The sequence below is a fragment of the Magnolia sinica genome, chromosome 2, assembly GCF_029962835.1.
Source record: "Magnolia sinica isolate HGM2019 chromosome 2, MsV1, whole genome shotgun sequence".
NCBI lineage: Eukaryota > Viridiplantae > Streptophyta > Magnoliopsida > Magnoliales > Magnoliaceae > Magnolia > Magnolia sinica.
The window spans coordinates 13,323,558-13,350,114 of NC_080574.1; the positions used below are offsets into that span (position 1 = coordinate 13,323,558).

The 26,557-nt window shown below is 41.3% G+C and overlaps 1 protein-coding gene across 7 annotated transcripts in view; it reads left to right on the forward strand.

The window, feature by feature from the left end:
- Positions 1 to 901: 901 nt before the first annotated feature.
- The window catches only part of LOC131235637 (alpha,alpha-trehalose-phosphate synthase [UDP-forming] 1-like), a 75,518-nt gene continuing 49,862 nt past the window's right edge, over positions 902 to 26,557 (forward strand). Inside the window, exons 1-8 of one of the 7 annotated variants that reach the window (XM_058232936.1) lie at positions 902 to 1,282; positions 1,457 to 1,863; positions 2,697 to 2,794; positions 3,259 to 3,647; positions 5,544 to 5,658; positions 5,860 to 5,961; positions 7,641 to 7,791; positions 14,077 to 14,165. In XM_058232936.1, coding sequence (XP_058088919.1) covers positions 1,512 to 1,863; positions 2,697 to 2,794; positions 3,259 to 3,647; positions 5,544 to 5,658; positions 5,860 to 5,961; positions 7,641 to 7,791; positions 14,077 to 14,165 — 1,296 coding nt within the window. In that variant the 5' untranslated portion in view covers positions 902 to 1,282; positions 1,457 to 1,511. Of the gene's footprint in view, positions 1,392 to 1,456; positions 1,864 to 2,696; positions 2,795 to 3,258; positions 3,648 to 5,543; positions 5,659 to 5,859; positions 5,962 to 7,640; positions 7,792 to 14,076; positions 14,166 to 26,557 lie in introns of all 7 variants that reach the window. The other 6 variants (XM_058232929.1, XM_058232946.1, XM_058232910.1 and 3 more) reach the window with 6 other exon arrangements.

Below are 26,557 nucleotides of genomic sequence, written 5' to 3' on the forward strand. Positions count from 1 at the left end.
CCACACTCACACCAAAGCCTTCAAATGAACATTTTCAATGACCACTACTAAACAATGTGCAAAGGCAAAGAACTAGAGAAAATGGATCCTTACTCATGCCACAGTGGTAGTGGTAGACTCACATGAGTTTCAACACTAGGTCATGGGTTCAAGTACTTATTGTGATGCAAAACTTAGTATGAGTTCATGGGTGTACGTGGGGTGAGTGCGTGTGCATGGGTGTATGTGGTGTGACTTGTGAGTGCAGGTGTAAAATAAAAACACACAAAAATACAGAAATTATTGAGCGCTATACTGAACAATAGACCCATGGGCAACATTCCTCCATCCGTCCCTACTAAGCCATGTAATCCGTTTCACTGGTAGTGAACCCTACAGCACCGAGCTCGGTACTCAATGGGAGAAAAAGTACAATAAACGTATGCATTTTATCCATGCCGTTTATTTACTCTTTCAAATCATTTTGCAATATGATGTATATCTAAATCTTAAGTGGACCACATTATAAATATAACAGTAATTAAACACGCACCATTAAAAACTCATAGAGGCACAAAAGTTTTAGATAAGCTGATATGTTGATATGTAGGTTTTTCCTTCATCCAAGTGTCTGGGACTTAATCAATGGGTGAGATGAAAAATAAACATCAAAGTGAGCCTGCATTAAATCACTACTCTTTTTTGGTGGTGTGATCCACCTGAGATTTTTACCTGCCTCAAAATTGGCTAATGTCCTTAAATGATCTGAAAATGTGGATGAACGGAGCGGATAAAATGCATACATCATAGCAGGGCCCACAGCTTTTCCAGCACTGAGTACAATGGAGGTTCACGGCCGAAGCGGAATCCTCGGACCTCCACCAAAAAGCTAACCATCCTCACATAACTCGCATAAATTAAAAAAAAATTAAAAAAGACAATTAGCATCAAATGCAGGAGCTTCTCTTTATATTTCGACCCAGGATTTCGAATAGCGTCACCACCACCACCATCCCCATCATCATCATCACCACACTACCGTGTCACCTGCACACCGCTGTCTTGCATGTGTATTCCATAAAATCCTCCCAGGAAGATACGGTCTGCATTGCATTTCATTTCCTATCCTGTCTCTCGCTCTCTCTCTCTCTTTCTCTATCTCCGAGATTTTTCTCTCTACATATCTTTCCGGACCACACCACCCCAAAATATCGCTTCCCCAACTTGCAGGCGTCCCCACACGGAAATAACGATTTCGAGAAATAAAAAATCCCAAAGAAAACAGCATCTGGATTCGAATTCGGTAAGATAAATATTAATTTTTCATGCTTTATTTAAATCTACTTCATTTCTTCTCCATTCTGCAATGCGCGCGCTCTGAGTCTCTCTACTTTGAAACGTGCCCTTGACCTGTAATCATTCTCATTCTCTCTGTTATGTTAATGCCAGTAATTTCTTTCTGTTTATCTATCATCAGCAACAGATTCTAATATCGATAGCTCGTTCAGCGGAGAAACGTGGCTGCCGATCGTATGCCTGGGAACAAGTACAATCGCAATCAGGCCGTCCCTTCGACTCGATTGGAGAGGCTGTTGAAAGAGAGGGAGTTGAGGAAATTCAACCGGACTTTCCAACCGACCGAGGAGGCGGACCTGTTGGAGCATGAGCTCAACAGCGAGTTGGAGCGTCAGCGCGAGGAGGACTACTTGGATGCTGTCACACCGGCGAGGTCAATTGGGGAAGGATGCGAAAGCGACGACGGAAGGCCCTCGAAGCAGCGGCTCCTGGTGGTGGCGAATCGGCTGCCAGTGTCGGCTGTTCGGAGGGGAGAGGATTCTTGGTCGCTGGAGATAAGCGCTGGAGGTCTTGTCAGCGCTCTTCTTGGTAAGCAGAGGATTGAATTTTTATTGAATTTGTGCGTTTTCTTTTTTCTTTTTCATTGTAGAGAAGTAAATTATTTTGGAGAAGGAGATTCCGTACAATGGCATGGGCAGAGAGTTTGGGTTTTCAGTGTTTTTATTTTTAATTTTAATTTTATTTAATAGAGTGGGGCCCATTGTTCTACAATCCTAATTGTAAATATGATGGGCTCCAAAAAAGGATTGGCTTCACTGTGGATGGGCCATGCACTAAAATCCTCCAGATGGGAAGATCTTAGCGATTGAATTATTGGTCCCCTTTTATGGTTGAATGTGGATTGTCACTGCATTTTCTTACTTAATTGCTTACATTTGATAGGTTTGGATTATCCCATCTGGTTAATCTTTTTGGTGCATGCGCTGGCTGAACTGCGGTCAGTTGTATCAATGGTTTGGATCGCTGAACCAGGAGCCTCACTTGTACAAACCAAGAAGCCGAGCACACGGTGGAAGCTCTTTAGCCAAGAACTATTTAATAATTCAGCTAGCCTTCTTTCTTTATGGTGCCTGCAATGCTTTTTTTTTTTCACATGTAAAAACAACAATCTTCATACTGTTTCCTATCTTTTTTATTTTATTTTTAAAGATTTAATTATTTGCACCTGCGACAGCAAAGATGGGTTTTCATTATGTGAATGTCTGTTTCTTCTGCTAAACGTGGGATTGTTTTTCTACATGTTGATGATAGAGTATTGGTTCGGACCAATTATAGTTTGCTAAAGAAACTCCTCATTGCATATGCTTGGCTTTTTGCCCCTGACAGAGAGAGCTGATGCATCATGAATTGTTTTCTCGCAGGTGTGAAGGAGTTTGAGGCTAAATGGATCGGATGGGCTGGTGTAAATGTACCGGATGAAGTCGGGCAGAAAGCGCTCACCGTAGCACTAGCTGAAAAGGTGCAGGGAATCCAAATTTCATCTCTGAAGTTATCTTTGTTCTTGGGTTTATAATAAGTTTCAATGATTGCTGCATTGTGGCTGTTATAGCTAGCTGCGTTTGGATGCACCAATGAATTGAAATGTGAACATTCAATTCAATCAAGAGGAGACCAAACTGCGGTTGCATTTTCTTGTATTAAAAATGGGGAAGTGGCCCTCAAATTGCAATTTCGTCCCTTTCAGTTCCAACTCTGAAGTAAGATAACCACAAATTGGACCTGAGTCCCTCAATAAATACCAAAGAAAGTAATTGCATATTGGTCATTTTGAAAATTTTGAACATATTATTATAATTCAATTCTGTAGTGCATCCAAACATTAGCCTTAACTTCATGTTTATTGAAAATTTTGCCCCATGAGGAATCAAAGGTAGCTTGTATTGTCTCTTGAATGACCTACTCAAGTTTGTTTTCCTGAAACAGAGATGCATTCCAGTTTTCCTTGATGAAGAGATCGTTCATCAATATTACAATGGCTACTGCAACAACATCCTGTGGCCTCTTTTTCATTACCTTGGGCTCCCACAAGAAGATCGGCTGGCAACCACCCGTAGTTTCCAGTCCCAGTTTGATGCATATAAGAAGGCAAACCAAATGTTTGCCGATGTGGTAAACGAGCATTACGAAGAGGGGGATGTTGTTTGGTGCCATGATTACCATCTCATGTTTCTTCCAAAATGCCTGAAGGAGCATAACAGCCAAATGAAAGTTGGTTGGTTCCTCCACACGCCCTTTCCTTCCTCTGAGATCCACAGAACGTTGCCATCTAGGTCGGAGTTGTTGAGATCCGTTCTTGCAGCTGATCTAGTTGGGTAAGTATGTTGCTTTTTGTGCCAGTGTTTTAGATAGCACGCCTTGGTATATGTCCTAGCTTGCCATGGAGCATCAGGTTAGATTGCTACAAGATGGAACCCCATGGCATGCATATCACCTGGGCTGGGACATGTGCCACTTGGCATGCATGGAAGGAATTAGAGAACTTAAATGAGTGAAAGCATATGCAATGTTAGTCTCTCTCTCTCTCTCTCTCTCTCTCTCTCTCTCTCTCATGTTTTGGGTCTTTGTATATTTTATATATCATGTATGCTTGCTAGCCCCACATGCATCCTCTTGCATCTCTCATTGTACAACATGGCACCCCATAGCATATAGCACACATATTGCCCCTTGGCTGGGACATGCCCCTTTGACATGCAAGAAAGAAGTTATTTGTACATGCATGCATGGTTGCTCGCTCCATGTGCACCGGTCCACATTCACCCTTTGAAGCAGCACATGTGTGTGGGGCATCTGAGCTGTGCATAAGGTAGTCCCCTCAGTGAAGATGAACAAAATACTTCCCAATACTCCACTTTCAAGATCTCTGTGTTACCCACCTGATGACTTGACAGTCCTGATTTTGCACATGTTCATCTTCATGTCGGGGGCCTCCTTATGCACCACTCTAATGTCCCACGGGGAGCAATGGACCATGAAATTAGGCTACCCGTTTATTAGGTGGCCCGCCACACCACAAGAAGCATTTTATTTCCACAGAGAACTTCCAGACTGTGTGGTGCCCGCCATGGCATGCATTTGCCATCCAACCTGTTCATTAGGTGTGCGACTCCGGGGTGATGGGATACCCCAAATTAGGCCGATCCAAAACTCAGGTAGACCACATGTGGGGTGGTGTTGTCCACCTGAATTGTTGGTCAGCCTATTTGTGGGCTTGGTGATGAACATGAGGGGTCACAACTGATGGACGGGTTGGATATCATAAACACATCCTGATGGAGCCCACACAGCTTGATGATATAGTAAATTAATAGCATCAACAGACAACAACTAATTGGGGTTGGGTACACGAAGCCTGTTCCTCCATTCCACCCTGTCAAGGACCATATCCTTAGTATGAAGCACTATAATATGCAGCTCTAGAATCTTGGAAATTACTGAGAAAAAGGATTTGATTCTATTCATTGGAAGTATGGTTATATAAATGGGGATTGTGCTGTATATTGGATACTCTATTGCTGTGTTAAATGAAATAAAGCAAGTTGAGGAATATGTCATGGGAGTGGTGGGGTCTTAAAAATCCTGGAAATAACTGAGAAGAAGGGGCTGATGCTATTCATTGGAAGTAATTGTTAAATAATCAGGTCTTGTGCTTTATATTTTATTGCTGTTATAAAAGAATTAAAATGACCTTACAAAAAAAAAGAAAAAGAAAAGTAAAGAAAAGAAAGAAAGAAAGAAAGAAATAAAGCGAGTTGAGGAATATCTCATGGGATTGGTGGGTTTTAAAGTGCCTCATGTCGATAGGTTGGCTCCAATTCCTGTTCATGGTTTCCCCATATATATATATATATATATATATATATATATAAAACGTTAGTCATTTATGAAGATTGATGCTAATTCCATTTGTTTATTATATATCCCACAGTTGATATTTTGCTCATCAAACTACCAGTGGTCTCAAGCAGAAATTCTGTTTATTTTATTCCTGTCTTAGAGTTATTGCGATTTTCTTACTGAATATAATTGTTTGAATGTCTGGATGAAATGCTTTTGAAGCAGTCTTAAATCCAATCTTTTTCATTCCGTTTTGGTTCTATTGTATCCTTAGCTTCTGTTGTGCCATTGCTTTTCCAGGACTAGAATCATTTGTTTACTCACGAAGTACAAATCATTGTGTTTTAATTACTGGATGTTCAATTTTTCAGCTTCCACACTTATGATTATGCAAGGCACTTTGTTAGTGCTTGCACCCGTATTCTTGGACTTGAGGGCACACCCGAAGGAGTAGAGGATCAAGGAAAGCTAACTCGGGTTGCCGCGGTACAATTTAAACTATTCATTTGATCATTTCAGTAGTTGTTATGTTTCCCTCTAAAATGAATTCAGAATTTTGTTGCAATGTTCTGAACTCTTTCTGTATCAAGGGTGCAATGTGTTTGATATATATATATAAGTTATTGAGATCTCTTCCTCGCAATGCTAATGTTGAACGAATTCTTTTCTTTTGGCTGGAACCTTCAGTTTCCTATTGGGATAGACTCTGATAGATTTATTCGAGCGCTGGAGCTTCCACAAGTCCAAGCTCACATCAAAGAACTGAAGGAAAGATTTGCTGGTCGAAAGGTGTGATTTGATAAAGAGTTTTTTATTTTGGTAAAATTTAAATGAATATGTTGAAATTCATTTTTAATTGTGATCGCGTGCTTACTCACTGACGTATCTGATTTGGGAGAAGTGGTATCTTTTTACAGTGCATGAATTAGAATGCATGGAATTGATAATAGTGCATGATTTTCATTCTATAAATCGTAAAATTTCAACAAGATATACTTTCTTTAAACATTAAATTTCAACAAGACATTGACACAATCATTGTAGGAAACTTGTTAGTATTATTATGTCAAAATCAGCATATGGAGTGGGTTATCTTTTCTTTACTAGGTCATGTATTTGCCTGAATAGATTTCATCTGTTCCCACTGCAGTTGTTGTTTCTTGATTGATTAGAAGGAATTACTGAAAGAAATCCTATTTTTATGGAAAGTATTACACATTTTGACGGGTTATCTTTTCTTTAGTTGAATCGTCTTAATTAGTAGATGGCTTGCCCTTTTCAAGATATTCCAATTTTATGCTGCCTCTAAAATAAGTGGTTGTTTTATGGAAAAAAAAATGATAAATTAGGTGTCATTGGTCTCCCGTAGGAAAATTTAGCATCTGCATAACATTCATCATGTTCACACCCCCACCCCCCCCCCCTAACTCAAGTGGAATTATCAGATTCTGATGCATTGGGATGTGAAGTGTCTTGATGTGCCCCATACAAGTGGGCTCGGTTTGTGATCCAATCTGTTGATCCGATGGGCCATACAGTTGGTGTGGGATGCCAAAAAAATTAAACAAAAATCTGCCATATAATATATCCCAGACATTTAATGTTTGGCCTTCTTTCAGGACTGTTGCTGTATTTTTCTTTTACTTAACTGTCTATTTGTAGGAGATCGATCAAAGTGTCAGGATGTTTCAACTTGGAGGTTTTGGGAGCTCCCTATTGATGGTGCATCAGATCAACAGCATGGATCTCCAAAACATGCCCTACCTATTTGGATTGGGCGTGTCAGGACTCTATTCATGTCCTGATATATCAGGACCCTATAGTGCCTCTTTTACTCGTACATGTGAATTGTCAAACACTGAATACAAGATCTCGGAGGTTTTGGGAGCTCCCTATCCATGGTGCATCAGATCAACAGCATGGATCTCCAAACCATGCCCCACCTATTTGGATTGGGTGTGTCAGGACTCTATTCATGTCCTGATATATCAAGATCCTATGGTGCCTCTTTTACTCATACATGTGAGTTGTTGAACATTGAATACAAGAACTTGGAGGTTTTGGGAGCTCCCTATCTATGGTGCATCAGATCAACAGCATGGATCTCCAAACCATGCCCCACCTATTTGGATTGGGCGTGTCAGGACGCTATTCATCTCCTGATATATCAGGACCCTATAGTGCCTCTTTTACTCATACATGTGAGTTGTTGAACACCGAATACAAGAACATATTACTCCCATTCTTTCTTGCTGAAGTGAAGGATTTCAGACCTTTACTTTGCACGTTGTTAGTATGGATATCTTTTGAATGCGTCTCTTTGCTCTCTCTCTCTCTCTCTCTCTCTCTCTCTCACACACACACACACACACACACACACACACACACACACACATTAAGTCTTGCATAAATTTTGTTGTGGTTCAGTTTACTTCTGCCATTTGTTTATTGTTGTTCTGTTATGACAGGTTATGTTGGGTGTTGACCGACTTGACATGATTAAAGGGATTCCTCAAAAGATTTTGGCATTTGAAAAGTTCCTTGAGGAGAATCCACATTGGCGTGATAAAGTAGTTTTGCTGCAAATTGCTGTGCCAACAAGAACAGATGTTCCTGAGTGTATGCTACATTGCTCCTCCACACATGGATTACTTTTACCACAGTGCTGAGTATAGAAAATTGTGGGATTTTATATGGAATTTGTTTATTATAGAGTTGTTGACTAATATGTTAAGTTGGAAAACTCAAATTCTCAATGTTGCCTTTTTTAATTGATAATAAAATGAATGCCTTAACATGCAGAAAGGGAAGGATAAAATGATGATACAAGTGCAGCAACCTGACAAATGAGAACTAGATAGTGTCCCTCTGCACAGAATTCAACTCTCAACGATCCATCATAGGCAATCCGTATGCCATTGTTGCTATGTACATGGGATACCTTTGAAGACATTAACTGATGTAGTGGTCAATGCATTTCCAGGTTCACTAACCGATTTCCCTTGGAACTTGATCCTTCCGTTAACTGACAGATTCCTGCTATTCAATCTTTGGACTACAGATGTATAGGGTAATCAGATCTGAAGTCCAGTCCCTCATAAAATTCCAATACCAACTCAAGTTGAAAAAGTGGGTTTGGGTGTAAATATGTTTAGTTTTTTTCAGCATAAACCATCAACTAATGAAAAACCTTGTTTCAGAGAACTGACAAGTTCATTCATCACTGAAATATCACAAATCATATTTCTTTTCTGATTTAGATACTATGAACTCCTTGGAAGTCTCGGAAAAAAATTATGAAAAAATCACCATAAGCATCGATAGATGGAACCCTTTCAGATGCTGCCACCTCCTTGATGAATGGTGCTGTCAGGCAACTCAGGCCATACATTGTTTATATTACCCTTGACAAGTCTCAAGAGATCAAAGGGGGAAAAGAAATTCAATGATTCATGATGTTCCCTTGATCTATTCATCGTAAGTTTCAAACTTCAATATAAGTTTTTTTTTTTTGCTGCTTGTACATGCAGTTGAAACACGAAGAGGTTTTGTTTTAAGAGATTTGATTAGGAGAAAAGTTGAGAGCAGGTATATTTGATCCCATTATCTTAATTTTTACTAACAATACTTGACCCAAAATTATTAGCATTATGTTTGTGTAAGGGTACATCATCAACTAAAAGCAAAAGGGACTAAACTTCACCTATAAAAATAAAGAAATGAAAACTTTGTACAGAAACTCATCTCTTGACAACAACAATTTTTGTTCAGTTGCAATTATCAACTTTGTCACAAAACATTTCTGTTTAAGTGCATAGCTATGTTGTGTTTCTTTTGATAACTTGTTCAAGATGTTGGATACAACCTAGAGAGAGAGAGAGAGAGAGAGAGAGATTCCCCTGTTTCGGTTCGAGGTGCTAGATTCAGAGGAAGATTCGGAAAAAAACAGGTTCGTGAGACAATATTCATTAGCGAGGCTGATCGAAGGGGTGACACGCGTGATCCATCTCGTGGATGCTCTTTCTAAGGTACCAAGGAAGGATGGGTTGGAGATTATGCACACTTGGAGATAAGACCTGGTAAAGAAGTTTGGATTGGGGAGAAGGAGCTTCCGATTGATCGGGGGAAACTGATCTGGAAAGAAAAGTGACCTGAGGACAATGCATGTGGGAGTTAGTGGACCTAGGTTGGTGGAAGGACAAAGCTAAGTGGGAAGGAAGGGTGATCCTCTTACCCCCTGCCGATCCTTCCCACTCTCTATGTGGAAGGTTTCTTGGAGGGGTGGACGGAGGTTAATTTTCGAAGGGACTTTGGTAGAGTGGCATCAACATCGGAAGTGGTGATGCCAAGGGTTAAAGGATTTGGGCGGAGTAGAGGGTTCGCCTTTGTTAGCCTTGAGAAAGAGGAGGTTTCAGGTGCAGTTAAGGTTCTCAATGGTAGAAGCTTCGATGACAGAAAGATCTCAGTGACCAGAGCTTCATACAGATCGCTCTTGGTGAACTGACAGGTGGAGAAGAAACAAGAGAATAGGGGAAGCAGGGAAGAGAATGGGGCGGCCACAAGGGGTAAGACTGGGAAAGGTCGAGATGGGGGCTCGGAAGATGTAGGGGGGGGGGGGGGGGGCGTAAACGAGATGGGGCTAAGTATGGTTGGAAGATTGAGAAGGGGGTGAGAAGGGTGGCGAAGAGGGTGGTAAAGGTGAGGAGAGTGAGGAGTAGTTGTGGAGGGAGGATGATGCCGGAGGTTTGGTGGTGAGGGTTCATCTAAGAGTCATTGAATAAGACTGGGAGTCTCTCCGGTAGAGCTTGGTGGCGAAGGTGGAGAAAGGAACTTCCATCTAAGAGATGCATTAGTGGCTTGACGAAAATCGTGATGTTGCAAGAGACCAGTGCATCCTCAAACTCCTATATGAGAAAGAGATATGCGTGACTTTGAGTCTACAGGTGAAGGTGGACAAACTTCTTTTTGCAAGGGCTTTGTTCAAGGGATGTCTGGTGAAGGGGTTGTGCAAATGGGCAAATTGGACTCTTGTGGGTCAAAGGAAGTTTGGCTTTCTATCAGAGTCATGCTGATGGAGTTATGGTTCTTGGAGGCCTTTGCTACGATGGGTGCTTGTGCTGGGGAGGTGGTGGCAATAGACCTTGAACCATCGATGTCGGATGGGGTGGAAGTCGGCTTGGCAAGGATCTGTGTTTGGAAGAAAAGGGCTGTGCCTTTGTTGAAGTCGATTGATTTTACAATTTGGGAGGTGAAAGTGCCAATCATGTTGTAGAGATTGGAAGTGAGGACTGGCAGAAAGAGCAAAGGGAGACCTCTGGGGGTTAATAATGGCGGCCTAGCGGTTTCTGAATGCGGTATGAGTTGGATGCTGCTAGACCATCGAAGTCATACTCCGTTAGAGCACTGAATACAGGTGGGGACGCATGGCTGTCAAAGACGAGACAACTGGTCATAAGTGGTAGAGAACTGGATCTCCAGGCGACACGTGACGAGATTAATGACACCTCTAGCTCGATGATGTCGGCTAGGTTCGTCTTAAGAGGGGTCACGTGGAGGATCAGACTGTTGCCTCAAAGATTTTGTGAGGCTTGGTCATCCGAGCTTGCGTGGAAGCGGATGCGTCTTACTTCGGAAGGTTCTTTTGAGCTGTAGACAATAAAGCCATTTAAAGACCTCGTTTCGCTAGCAGTGTTCGAATCGGAGATATCACCATGTAGCCCGGAACATGCAACACTTTTTGCGTGTGTGGATTTCCTTCCTCGAGACACATTTGTAGACGACACTTTTAAGTGGTTGCATGTGTGAGCTACCTTTATATTATTTTGAAGACTTTGAGTTTGTTTCCTAAGACAATCGAAGGAATCCTTCAAGATTAGTGGCTATGCCGGATTTGTTCTATGTAGAAAGCCAAGGCTCTTAAAATGTAGAATTATGGCTTTGAAGAAGGAAGTGATGGGGAAGAGGCAGGTTGAAACAGAATCCATGTTGCGAAACACCTAGGCTCTTTACTTGAAGGTGGAAAGGGTTGAGTTGTTGGATGAAGAAAAGTTACGAAGACCTATGTATGCTCAGGATTACGTTGGTCGGCTTAAAGAAAAGGAAATCAAGTGGAGGCAATGTTCCATGTGTCACATGGCTTAAAGAAGTTGACAGAAACACTAGGGTTTTTCCAAAGTATTACGAGCGCTTGGGCTAGAAACAACAAGGTGAGTAGTATCATGGTGAAAGGAAAGAGACTCAACAAGAAAAACAAGGTATGCGAAGCAGTGGTTAGCTTTCGAAAAAGCTTATTGCAAGAGGAAAGGTGGAAAAGACCTTGGTTGGATAACATGAACTTTAGTTACCTACCGTGAGTGGACTTGGATTTGTTAGAGAGGTCCTTCTCCGAGGCGTAAGTTAAAGCAACTATCTTCTCTTTGAGGAGAGAGAGAGCTCCGGGTCCAGATGGTTTTCCTTTAGCGCTTTTTCAAGTGTTTTGGAAAATGCTTAAGGTAGTTGTGATGAATTTCATGCTGGAATTTTTTGTTCGGGGTTGGCTTTCTTTGGCAATTGGGGCATCCATTGCAATCATCCCAAAGATAAAAAGGGGCGGAGAGGTTGGAAGGCTTTAGACTGATAAGTCTAATTGGAGGGTCGTATAAAATTGTGGCAAAATTTCTTGCGATTAGATTACTTAATTATTTTAGAAGGGTCACTTCGGTAAACCAAAGAGCTTTTATGGAGGGGAGACAAATATTGAATAACGCTCTTATCGCACACAAGTGCATCAACTCTAGGCATAAGGAAGTGCTAAAGGGGGTGGTTAGGAAGTTGGATATCGGAAAGGCTTATGACAATGTGAATTGGGGATTCCTAGACTATTTGCTTGGGAATGTGTAAGCACAACTATGTTCTCGATTTTAGTAAATGGATCTCTCAAAGTATTCTTCAAAAGCTCGAGGGGCATCGGACAAGTGACCTACTTTCCCCATTCCTTTTTGTGGTGATTGCAAAGGCGTTGGGTATGATGCTGAGTACAGGCCAAGAGGTGGGTCTTTTTTGTGGTTTCAAGGCGGCTAGATTGAGCTCTCTGATCTCCCACGTCTAGTTTGCGGACAACACGCTTCTATTTTGCGAGGCGGATGAAGACAAGGTCGATATTTGGCCAAGTGCGAAATGCTTGGTGTCCATTTGGAGATTGAAGATTTTGCTTGTTTGGCTTGTTCTTTCAGATGCAAGGTGGGATCCATTTTCCTCGACTTAGGGCTACCCCTTTGTATAGGGAGTCCAACCAAACACTTATGGGATAGAGTTGTGGAAAGATTTGAGAGGAAATTGATGAGTTGGAAGGTGCGTTTTTTGTCTCTTGAGGGGTGGATTACCCTTATTAAAGCGATCTAATTAAAGCAGATTACCCTTATTAAAGATAGAAGTTTTTGTCTATGCTTTATGTCGCTCTTCAGATGTCCGAAATCAGACCTAGCTCGGTTGGAAAGACTAAGATGCAATTTTCTGTGGAGGGATGCAAAAGACAATTTTTTTTTTCCATCTTTTGGAGTGGGGTGAAGTTTGCAAGCCTTATGATGAGGGAGGGCCGGCATCAAAGAGTTGTAAGGAATAAACATGGCTCTTTCGAGAAAATGGTGGTGGTGCTTTGGGACGGAGAGGGGAACCTTTTGAAGGGAGGTCATTGCAAGCAAATATGGCTGCCTTAAAGGAAGGTGGTGGACCAAGGATTGCTCGCTACATAGAGTGTCTACGGTGTGGAAGGGGATATATGGGGTGAAAGCCAAATTCAAGGAAGGCGTGGGCTTTGTTCATAGGAATGGGGAGAAGATTCTCTTTTGGGAAGATGTTTGGAGGGGTGATTTACCCTTATATATTAGATTTTTGTTGATGGCTCGTCTTGCATCGGATTACAATATAATGATTGCTAGGTGCCACTCTATTTGTGGAGGATTTGTGGTTTGGACTCCCTTGTGTTGTCGGAATTTTTGGGACAACGAAGTTGCCGAATTTATCTCTCTTCTAGAGTGTTTGCATCTATATTGCCTGCCAAGTGAAGAGTGCAATAGGATGGTGTGGGGGTTAAAGATAAATCAGGCTAGTTCTCATTTCAATCGTTCTACTCTATGCTTTATAAGAAGGGAATGAAGAATGCTCAAACTAGCCACGTGAGGTCTTAGGGTGCTCCTTCGAAGACAGCAGCCTTAGGATGGTTAGTGGGCAGAAAAAGAACTTTGACTATCGATCATCTTCAAAAGCGATCAATGATTATCCCAAATATATGCCCTAATGTAAATGTCTTCTGCCGAATCTATTGACCTTCTTTTTATCCACTGCCCATTCGTGAGAAAATTGTGGTCAGCTGTCCTTGGAAGTTTCAATTTAGTGTGGTCCATGCCGTTCGACATTGAGGATCTTCTAATGGCTTGGCATGGTGTGGCTTTTTGGAAGTTAAAGTTCAGTGGGGAGAGAAATGGTAGTGGTAGTTGTTTCCGTAATGAATGCAGTGGGGAGGAGCAAGTAGTTTGTAGAGCTTTAACTCTTGTAAATGAGTGGGCTGTTGTAAGCCTGGGATGCTTATGAAAGCCGTAATTTGCTTTTTGCTTTTGTTTTTGGCTTGTATTCGGCTCTACCTCAGCGCCTCTTTTCCTTTTAATGGAAGTTTCTGTTACCTTTAAAAAAAGTTTATATGATAGAATTATGATGAACTTATTCGCATCATTTATCAATTTCTGTTCTTATCAGCTGTTGTGCTATATAAGTTGGTAACTCATAGCAGTCTAGTTTTGCGATGTTTTCTGCTAGACTAAGCTGTATATTTTTCATCTATCTTTTCTAACCATATTGTCTATTGTACTGATACATCTATTTTACAGAACATGTCATAGTGAGATAAACTGACTTCTTCTTCTTTCACAGATCAAAAGCTTACAAGTCAGGTTCATGAAATTGTTGGGCGTATTAATGGCCGATTTGGAACTCTGACCGCTGTTCCTATACATCACCTGGTCTGTCTCTACCATCAGCTTTATAAGTTTAATAGTCCCTCTAGAGTCCTCAAAATAACCAGAAATGATGTAATTTGGTGAATCTGTTTTTTGGTTAAAGGGTTCAGTCCCGTCCATGAATGACTTAACATTTTAAAAATGAGTGATTTCTGAATCTTATGTTTTTTTTTTTTTTTTTTTTGTGCAAAACAAGACCTTCATGGGCATCATGCAAATTGGTTAGTATTACTTTCCCACTAGTATTTCCTATCTAATTGATAGCTAAAAGTGCAACTAATTGTTCTTTGAACTGGTCGCAAAGATGAGACATTAGGGATTTAGAACTTCATTTACTTTCTTAAACAGTATAATTGGGGACAAAAATATCATCCACACTCCTGTTGCCTGTGGTACTGTACTCATTTGACACCCGTCATTTCCCATAAACCCCACAAGCTGGTATCAAGACTAGGTCTGATTCGACCATTAGCGGTTTGGTTATCACACACATGAAGATTGGTGCCCCTGGTAAAGCAGTGGATGATTTTCATGAATATGAGGAGAAACTACCATGCAGAAAGATCACTTTATCAGTCCAACAGAACAATGTCTGATTGGAAATTGAGCTCATAATTGAGATATATAAGGGATAAATTGTAATTCACGTTTTCATTCATTCTTTCATGGATTCTCTTTCGTTATAAATTTCATTCCAATGTTTGTAACTTCAATGCGAACAGAGGATACAATGATTAATAAATCCCTAAACAATCCCATGAGTTTGGAGAATGAGCTAGAGGAGATGGAGTGATTGCAACAGTGGGCAGTAGTAGGAGAATGGCATACTGTATCGCGAAAAAAGGGAAAAGGTAAGGAAGCCGATGGAAGAGAAAGTGATGTTGCGAGTTATCCAACATTATTCGTCAAGGGGTTTCCAGAAGGGTGGCTTCTTATTAATTTCTCTAGAGTGTTTGGACGGGCCGGAGCTGTTATGGATGTGGTGATGCCTAGGGTTAGGATTAACGGAACTTATAGGGGTTTTGCGCTGGTGAGGATTAGCTCAGAGGAAGAACTATCTAGGGCAGTCCAGATGCTTCATGGTGAAAGCTTCGGGGGAGTAAGCTTCTGGTTCAAAGGGCGAGGTTTGGCCCAGAACTCAAAGTTAAAAAAGGACACAATCCAAAATTGAAGATGCAAACGGTGTTACAAAATCACAACTTTCAACATCAGAATCCTCAGAAAAATGCATACTCGTTTAAGGAGGTGCTACTCCAATCAAAGTCACAAGAAAGCATGACCTATAGTGACGGAAACAGACAGGAAATGGTATAGGAAAGACATGAAAGAGAGGTAGAGAGAGGAAAGGAAGGAACGGATCGAGTGTTGCAAATTAAACAAGAAATATTGGATCGATCAAGAAGAGGCTTGCAGGATTTAGTAGTTGCGACCACAAGAGAAGGTGTTTTAATACCCTATGTCAGGAGTTGGCTAGACAAATGTTGCAGACTTCAGCCAGAGAAATATAACATCAAACCCATTGGCTACAACGTACTCTGGATTAAGTTGAGTTCAAGAGTAAATTCGGACATCTTAATCATGGCCAGAGTATTGCATGAAGACGGTCTGGTTACTAGAATACAGAGGTGGGATGAGTTCTCAATATTTGGCATGGAAGATGTTTGGATTCTTATCTCGTCGGTTCCCCTAGAATTATGGTATGAAGAATTTTTTCTATCAGCAGCATCACTACTAGGGTCGTTCATAGAATGGGATTCCAAGACGAAGCTTGGAGAGGAGATGGGTGTGATCAGAGTTCGGGTTAGGCAGAGGAAGGGCGAAATTATGCCACCCCATATTGACGTCCTGGCAGATGATAGGAAGATCGCTTTGCCAGTCCAAAAGGAGGTGATGGACGACCCCATTCCTCGCTGGGGTGACCTTTGGAGGATCAAGGGGCCAATATCCCATTCGGCTGCGGTAACGGCAACAATGGCAGTAGATGACGACGCACGAGCTCCGTGTGTCGTAGGAGTACCGAACTTAAACTCTATCATTCCAGTTGTTTATAGCTATGGGGTTGTTAGAGGAAATTCAAATCGAGAGATGCGTGGTGTCGAGTCACAAGATTGCAACACGAGTCACGATTTTGATGACTCTCTTAGTGCAGAGGTGCTAATGTGGTTGGAAGAGATCCTGCCACTTCATCAAAGTAATACGGTGGGATCGAGGGAGTCAAATCGTCAGAACTACAGTTAGCATATGGGGACGCGTGACAGGCAATGTTCGAAATATCGATATCGCACAATGTATCGCACCCTTGTGATACAGATACGTATCGGTTATCGCACGGGATATATCATTTGTATCGCATTGTTTATCGCACTTTTTGGGAAACATGGGGAAACATTAGCAAAATGGTTGAATTTTTTTTATGAAACTTAAGAGATTATTTAAAAAGACCTTAATGCACACTTTTAAATCATAAAATATCAAAAAAGAAGTGCACATAATAAATTTCCTTTGTATAAGGTACTAAGTTATGCGTTATCTGATTAAACTGAAGTAAATATATTTAAATATGATGCATACCATTTATAAATGTATAAAGATATGTATGAAAATGAGTCACATCCAAACATCAATTGGAATTCATTTTAACATGTCATTTTAGGGCATGGGCCGAAAAATAAGGCAGATCCAAATCTGAGGTGGACCACACCACACAAAATAGTGTTCATTGAATGATCACCATTAAACTATTTTGGGGCTATAAATTTTTTGGATAAAGCTAATATTTATGTTTTCCCATCCAGGTTTGTCAAACCTCATGGATAGATTGGGTGGCAAATAAACATTATGGTGGGCCCTAAAAAGCTTCAATGGTGGACATCATTGCCTCCACATTTTCTTGTAGTATGGTACACTTGATCTTTTATCGTCTCCTTTTTGGGCTCATGCCTTAAAATTACTTATGAAAATGGATGGAGGGTGTGGATTGGCTGGTGTACCACACGAGGTATGGGCATGTGTCGTGCGAAGATGGGACGTGGATTTCCGACTAAATCCGTTCGTAGGAGTGGGGCACACCGTGATGTTTGTGAGAAATCTACTCCATCCATCAGTTTTGTGAGCTTATTTTAAGACTTGAGGCAAAAATTGAGCAGGATCCAAGACTCAAGTGGGCCGCACTAAAGAAAAAGGTGGGTTGGGAAATACCTACCGTTGAAACCTTTCTGGGTCGACAGTGATGTTTACATTCCATCCATACCGTTCATTACGTCATTACTACTAGGATGAATTGAAAACCCAAATATTAGACTGATTCAAAACTTGTGGCCCCACGAATATTTCAACTGTGGACCTTCAATCCTCACGTTTTCGGCCTACTTGAGTCTTGGATCCCGCTCATTTTTGGCCCTATGTCTTAAAATGTGCTTAAAAAACGGATGGACGGAGTGGATTTCTCACAAACATCACGGTGGACCCCACCTAAGTTTCCAGCGCATGAACTTCATGCGCCCAGACGAGCGCACCTCTGAGTTGTACAAACAGTTCAAAGGAGATCAGAGTTACATGGCCCCACCAATAATGTATTTATTATATCCACACCGTTCATTCATTTGGAGAGAGTATTTTAGATCACGAACCCAAAAATGAGTGACATCCAAACCTCAATTGGACCACTCCACAAATAGCAGTGAGGACAATGATTCTCACCGTTATAACATTCGTAGGGTCCATCATAACGTTAGTTTTCCATCCAATCTGTTCATGAGGTCACAAAGACCTTGATGAATAGGAAAAACAAATATCATACGATCCAAACCTTTTGCTACCCCAAAAGGGTTTCAATGGTGGACGTTCAATATCCTGCTGCTTTTTTCCAGTGTGGTCCACTTGATCTTTGGATTTGCCTTATTTTTTGGAAAAAGCCTTATGAGGAGCTTGCCAAATGGACGAACAGTTTGGATATAATATATACCTCATGATGGGACCCGCATAACTTGGTGACGTCAACACAGTCGGTGACGTGCGATGCACCAATCCATCCGCCTCCTCTGAATAAGGGCTCGGGGCCCTTTTTGTTCGAAGCAGAGAGGGTTCCGGAATGCCGGAACCCTAAAATCTCTCCCAAATGCCGATTATTTCGACGATTTCGACAGATTTCGTGGCCAAATCTCTCCAAATCAGAGGCTTCGATTCCAATGGCCCATCAAACACAGCTTCCCATCAGGGCGATCTTCTTTATAGGTACCGAAATCTACCGTTGAAAGTTTTTCTTTTTCTTTTTTTTTTTTTCATTTTTTTCGGATAATGATGCTCTCTTAGGTGCGATATCGACGATAATATCGGCCGATATATGAAGTTTTGGATTTTCGGTATCTTCCGGGGGTTATCAGAGGAGTTTCATCTCACTAGGGCCCGATACCGATAATATCGGCCGATAGTATCGATATTTCGAACACTGGTGAGAGGTTCAGAGTCAGTGATGATGGCTCGAGGAAGGCTCGAAACGTGTTAGTAGGATCGGATACCGACCCTGAGTTAGGCTTGGGTGTTTTGGGTCCCTTGAACCTACCTTGATTAAATCTCAACCTTTCTCTATATCCCGACCCAATAACTGACTGAAGTCTGGTGTCTATCCCTTGAGGCACGGTAGCGCCTATTTCAGAGATTGCCTCTCATGCAAGAGAGCATCCTTTTTCGAATCAGACTCGGATGATTTGGAAGATATCATCGCCATCGCGAGGTAAGCATTTGGGGGAGAGTTTCGATTGGGACAGATCGTCTGGGAAACCAAACTCGTTCTTTTGATCCCTGCTCTTAATCATGTGAAGGCGACGAAGCGATCGACTTCGAGAACCAGTCTTGGAATTCGGAGAATCCGGATTCTCCTAGCTGTTTCTCATCTTCTCCCCTCTCATCTAGATGTGCAATGTCAGATCAAGCCCTTATCACCATTTTTCAGGAAGAAACCGAAGAGAGCATAATAGAAGCAGAGCCTCTGCAAGTTCGGGCGAGAAAATCATTAGAAGAGGTGGAGGGTGTGTATAATAAGAAGGCGTAAGCCGAAGACTGGAGGGCTAAGTTGATTGAAATAATTCAAAAGAAGAAATGGATTAGAGATGCCATAGGACATGTTGGAAGGTCCATAGGGCCATCGTTTGGGGATTGTCCGGAGGATTACATAGCTTTATTTCAATGTGTCGAGACCCGTGGAAGACCACTAATAGGAACAAGATCTCCCAAAAAACATCTCTCTAGATTGTGCAGGAACAAGGATTTCCAAAGTCTTGCTTTGAGTCCCAATTTGTCCATCGGGTTTAATGTGGCAACAGGGATAAAAGGAAATCGGGGCAGCTCAATTCCTCAATGAAGATCCTATCTTGGAATGTTAGAGGCGTGGGGTCCAAGCAGAAGAGAAGGCTTCTTAAAGATACTTATGGGAGAAGCAATTCAAATGTGATTTGCTTACAGGAAACTAAGGTTCAAAATTTTAATGATAAGCTTATGGGTACTCTTTGGAAGGCTAAAATGCAAAATAGGTAGTGCTAGATGCTATTGGTAGTGCCGGAGGAATTTCGGTGGTGTGGAAATCGTCTCAATGGTCGCTCGAGAATAGTTGGTGTGTGGTTGCTCGAGAATGGTTGGTTTTGGTGTGGCATCTTCTCAGTGTCGGTTATTTTGCAAGACAAATTCTCTGATTTCCGTTGTCTCATCACCTTAATATATGGCCCCACTCAAGAAGCTAGCAGAAAAGACTTCTGGGAGGAACTGAACTTGACAAGGCTAATATTCAATGGTCCCTGGTCTATTGGCGGAGATTTCAATATGACGAGATATGTCAAAGAAAACTCCCATGGCAGAAAGCTCACAGCAGCAATGCGATCCTTCTTGTATTGGATTGATGATTAGGAGTTAGTGGACCTTCCCTTGCTTAGATCCAGATTTACATGGACTAACGGGAGAGTGAATTCGATTTTCTCTAGATTGGACAGATTTTTGGTGTCTTCCGATTGGTTAGAGTCGTTTCCGCTAGTGTCCCAGTCCGTCCTCTCGAGAACCACGTCCGATCATAACCCGATGATTCTAACAGTAGAAGAGCAAAATTGGGGCCCAAAACCATTCATATTAGAAATTTCTTGGCTAAAGATAGAAGGTTTTCAGTAGCAAATAACTGATTGGTGGGCTGGGTTTCAGGTGGAAGGCTATGCAGGTTTCAGGCTGTGCAGTAAATTCAGACTCTTGAAGGAAAAAATTAAGCAGTGGAAGGAGAAGGAACTACATAAAAGGGAGATGGAAACATACTCAATTTTGACAGAGTTCCGAATGATTGATTTAAGAGTAGAAGAAGGATCGATGTCTACAGATACACTGGCCAGAAGAATTCAGCTCATCGAAAACCTCTCAGCCAGGGTGTTAGAAGACGAAATCTCATGGAGACAGAGATCGCGGGTTAAGTGGATTAGGGAGGGTGACAAAAACACAAATTTTTTCCACAGTATAGCCAGTGTGATTGCAGGAAATAACAAGATTAACAGCATAGTCGTGAATGAAAGCCGTATTGAAGACAGACAAAATAGCGGAAGAGGCAATTATGTTTTTCAGTACTCTGCTTCAGGAAGAAGGTCGGGATAGGCCAAAGTTGGATCATCTCCATTTGGACAGACTGTCTGAAGATGATGCTAAAGATCTTGTGTCTTCATTTACGATAGAAGAAGTGAAGGCTGCTCTGGAATATTTGGGAGGAGACAAGGCTCTCGGTCCAGATGGCTTTCCGATTTTTTTCTTTCAAACTTTTTGGGAATTCCTTCAAGGCGACTTTATGGATTTCTTTAACGAATTTTACGATAGAGGGAGACTTTCAAAAGGCCTTGGGGCCTCTTTTACAGCATTGATCTTGAAGATCCCGGGCGCGACTAGCTTCAAAGATTTCAGACCGATCAGTCTACTAGGAGAGCCATACAAAATTCTGGTCAAAGTGTGTTTATCCGAGGAAGACAAATAGTTGATAGTGCTCTTACAGCGAATGAATGTTTGGACTTAAGTCATTAATCCAGATCAAAGGGTATCTTATGTAAGCTTGATCTCGAGAAGGCATACGATCATGTGGATTTGGGCTTCCTTCAATATATGTTAATGCGGATGGGCTTTGGTGAGAGATGGAGAGGGTGGATGGGGGAGTGTGTCGGTTCGGCCTATTTCTCTATACTACTCAACGGTTCCCCAAAAGGTTTCTTTAAAAGCTCCAGGGAGTTGCGTCAAGGCGATCCATTGTCTCCGTTCTTTTTCTTATAGTTGGGGAGGCCTTATCCAGAATGCTACATAAGGGTCAAGATGCAGGCATTTTAAACGGAATTAGAGTGGAAGGAATGGCCACTCCGATCTCCCATATTTAGTTCGTGGATGATACTTTGTTATTTAGTGAAGCGGACCAAGAGAAGGTGAGTAATTTGTGTACAACGATTCGATGTTTTGAGGTTGTCTCAAGGTTGAAAGTTAATATGGCTAAGTCCAAGATGTTTGGGGTCAACATGGAGGAAGAAGATATAAGAAAATATGCTGAACTTTTCGACTGTTCAACGGCCCGTTTCTCGACCACCTTTGTTGGCCTTCCTCTGTGTATAGGAAGGCCTCCCAAGTCTCAATGGGACAAGGTCATAGACAAGTTTGAGAAGTATCTTGCAAGATGGAAATGTAGATTTCTATCATTAGGTGGCCGTCTCACCCTCATAAAGGCTGCTTTATTGAATCTCCCGTAGTACTTCATGTCCTTATTCAAATGTCCGGCTTCAGTTTTGGCTAATGTAGAAAAGTTAGCATGGGATTTTCTATGGCATGTAAAGGAGGAGAAGAAATTTCACCTAATTGAATGGAAAGAGGTGTGCAAGCATATTCAAGAAGGCAGAGCCGGGGTAAAAGATCTCAAGATAATGAATCGGGCCCTCTTAGGGAAGTGGATCTGGAGACTAGGGTCTGAAACTGGGAATTTATGGAACAAGTTAATCAAAAGTAAATATGGCAGTTCATAGGGAGGCTGGTCGACCAAGGATTCATCATCTTATAGGGCTTCAGCCCTTTGGAAGAGGGTGTTATCCATGAAAAAGGAGGTTCTCAAAGGTATCGGGTTCGATATAGGGAAGGGAGTTAACATTCAGTTTTGGGAAGATATTTGGGTGGGAGAGGTGGCCTTGAAAGAAGATTTTCCGAATATTTTCGGTCTCTCTTGATCAAGCTATTTCAGTATCTAGCTACTATACTGTTCTCGGCGGGAAAACAGAATGGAACGTGGTGTGTAGAAGAAACTTACACGATTGGGAGATCGATGATTACGTGGCGCTCCTTGATCACATTCGGAATCAAGCCAGATCAGCTCAATGCAGACAAAATAATCTAGAGGTTTGACAAGTCCAGTACATTTTCGGTAAAGTTGCTAAACAAACTGTTGGACAATGACCCCTCCTTCAAAGAAGAACCCTTGACCAATCAGATTTGGAAATATCCGGTCCCTCCTAAGATTGCATCATTTGGATGGCTGGTCGGAAAGAAGAAGATGCTCATGGTCAACAATCTGAGAAAAAGGGGGATGATTATAGTTAATGTGTGTCTATGTTGCATGGCGGATGAAGAATCAGTTGATCATCTTCTTGTTCACTGCCCTTTTATCAATCAAATCTGGTTAGAATTTTAAAACCAGTTTAGAATCAGTTGGTCCTTCCCTGGTTCGGCAGGTCTACTCATAAAGGCGTGGCATGGTGTCAGATTAGGCAAGCATAGGACATTGTTATGGAGAATGGCACTTCTGACAGTTTGGTGGTCTGTTTGGGAAGAAAGAAACCGAGATGTTTCAGGGACGTTTCCAATTCCATGGAGTCTATAGTTCGTAGAGTAAAAAGCCTAATGGTAAAGTGGGCTTTAAATGTAGATTATCTTAAGGGCTGTGATTTTCTCTTCCTTGGAGCCTAGGTGGTCCACTTCCTCAGCGGCCCCGCTCTCTTTGTTTGTTTTCTTTCTTTCTTCTTAATACAAATCTCATGATCTTTCAATATATATATATATATATATATATATATATATATATATAAAGGGATAAATTGTGATTTTGAATCTTTCTCCAAAACTCCTTAGTAATGTGCAAAAATTGTGAAAAAAAGAACTGTTGAAGGATTTCAAAAGTCTTCAAGGACATCACACCACTAGAGGAAAAAATAAAAATAAAATAAGTGTCACTTTTCTCATATATTCCAATCATTGAAAGCATAACTCTGAGTTCTATTTAAAATAAAATGTCTATTACATGTGTATAGTCTTGTGTTTGAGTCCATTCTTCAATTACTTCTAATCTAACTAGTTCACTAATTGGTCTACTAGTCTAAAGTCCATGGAGGTGTGGGTATTAAAGATCTAAAGACTATGGCCTCGCTTGGAAATGGTTTTGGCCATTTGGAACTGATGAAAATAGCTTTCAGGAGAAGAGACCCTGAGAAAATAAGGTATCTGGGAGGGAGGTTGGTTTGTCTACTTAGATCTTTGGGTATTTGGGAGGATGTGGTGGGAGGAATTGGAAATTTTACGGAATGCATGGCCTTGGAGATTGGTAGGCGACAGAGCCTTGTTATTGGAAGATGCTTGCTGTGGTAAACTCCATTATCTGTGATGCGGTTATGAGATTCTGCAACATTGCTCTGAATCAACAATGATTTCCTATATTCCGGTCTAATTGGGGATGGGCGTCCCTTGCCAATAAACTCCCTTGGCGTTCATAAAAAAGTGGATGGGGGTGCTTGGTCTCCTAGTCTTTGAGAATATGAGGGAAGATTGATTGTGGAATTCACTGCCTTGGTGGATCAGTTTGGAAGTTCTTGTCGTACTTAATGAAGCGGATACTTGGTGGGGGAAGCTCGAAACCTTAAGGAGGTTTTACATGAGATCTTTCTATGACTATGGGGTGGTTTTGACAGCACAACATTGAGGCCTAAAAGCATGATGTGGCATTTTGTTGGTTATCCTAAAGTGATCACTTTTGGTTGGTTGGTTGTTAAAAAGAAGATTCTTATCATTTGATAAAGGACGAATTTGGTAAGCACAAATGGGTGCACCCTCTGTTTGAAGGATGATGAGACTGCAATCATATGGGCTAAGCCTAGTTATGCTATGGGAGATTGCCATTTATATATGAAATATCGAAATCGGGTGATAAACAAGGTCTCTCAAAAGTGGAACGAGTGTTTGAATTGCTTTCAATTGATTCAGTATCAAACGAAGAGTCTTCCTACCCTCAAAGTAAGAGTAATGTGGTTGGTGAGGGTTGGGGGGACCAGTTGGAAGGCCCCTTTACCATCCCTGCTCTTTTTTGTTTTAGGCTTAATAAAATCATCATCACCTTTCAGAAAGAAAGAAAAAAGGCTACTTACCATGGTGTGCCGTAAAGGCCATTACGTAAAGGTAACGGTGGCAACCGTTACACATTACGGGGTCGTAAATTGCCGTTAATAGCACATTACATCCCCCCTATAAAGGCCATAATAGCCCCATAATGGTCTATTATGGAACAGATACAAGTTTTTCATACTTTTTAATCAACATTACGGGGCAGATATAGGTTTTTCCGGAGTTTTTTTCAATAAATAAAAAATAAAAAAGAGAGACCGTAACGGCCGTTACGGGGCTGTAACAGCCGTTATGCCCCGTATCGTAAAGGTAACGGTGGTGGCCGTTATGGCCGCCGTTACTGTTACGGAACACCTTGCTACTTACTACTAACTTGATTGATAGGAAAGTAATTATAGAATCATATATTAAAGAAAGAAGAAGAGGAGAGTAGAAAAGAGAGGAGAGTTGGGAGGAGAGGAAAAAGAGTTGAGAGCTGGATGTCCCCATTCTTCCCTTTTATATTAATAATAAAAACCAAAAAACCAAAAATACCCTTACTAGTAATTTTCATATTCTAAATAAGTTCTAATTCAATATTAACACTAAATATAAAAGAGAAAGAAGCTAGGTGGGCCGTACAGTGGGACGGCCTACATCTGCGTCAATCAGGTGTTGTATAGCTATATGGCCCACACCCTCATGCATTAACACTCCCCCTCAATTTGGAGTGTAGATTTTATCGATGCTAAGCCTAGAGTATATGTGTGTAGACTGACTATGAGGAAAGACCTTGGTGAATACATCAACAAGCTTGAGATTGGACATATGGTGTAGTGGTTTCACCACTGGAGACATTCTCACGAATAAAGGGAGTCGACTTCAATATGCTTAGTTTTTTCACAATAGACCGGATTGTTTACAATGTGGGTTGCTACCTGATTATCACCAAACGATTACATAGGTAGATTCACTGCAAACTCCATTTCCTATAATAGTTTCTTGATCCACATTAACTCACAAATAGTATGAGCCATTGTTCTATATTTTGCTTCAGTTTTTTTATTGGGTGATAAGACTTAGCTACCTACTTTTCTACATGACTAGATTTTTTCCCACAAACACTCAGTACCTAACACGCGCACACACACACAAAGATCGTAGCCTTCACATGGATCCTGGCTAGAGGCCGCACCCTCACCATTGACAGCCTACAAAGAAGAGGCATGAGTTCACTCTATATTTGCCTTCTTTGCAAGCAGAATGCTGGGTCCATTGACCATTTGTTCATTCATTGTTACTTGCTCTTCGAAATCTGGTTGGCCATCCCAAATCGCCTGAACATGTGCTGGGTGATGCTTTCCTTGGTTTGTGGTAATCTCTTCCACGACGGGGTCACCATGAAATCTCCTTGGCACCTTTAATTCTTGCAACTTTCTGGGCCTTTTGGAGGGAAAGAAACTCGAACATTCCATAATTTGCTCTCATCCTCGGCTTGCGTTTTAGTGCTCATCCTTAGAGATGTTGCTGATTGGGCTTTGAGTTCTTAGGCTCTGGATCAACGTGCATAGCCCTTTTAAGTCTTTTTTGGGGCCCAAACCCTGTTTTGATTTGTGTAGTTTCCTAGTTTTCTGTTTTTCTTTGATGCCTTATTTATTTATTTATTTATTTTTATTTGCTTGTTTTTATAGTTTTCTATTTTTTCTTTGTTGCCTTTTGGCCTTTATAATATTTGCAATCTTCAAAAAATTTAAAAAAAAAATCCAACAGAGTCCTAATCCTATATAAACACAAAATATAAAAGAGAAAGAAGCTAGGTGGGCTGTACAATAGGATGGCCCACATCCACATCCATTAGGTGGGCTGCCAGCTGTACGGTCCACATCCTCAAGTGTTAGGAATAACTAATAATAGGAACTTGCTAACTAGCCAATCTGTGCATGTGTACAATGAATACAACATGTGTTAATAGTGCATACTTGTGCATGCATCAATCGAGCACACTTCTAAACAAGGCATGTGTTCCATGACCTCATTGAACC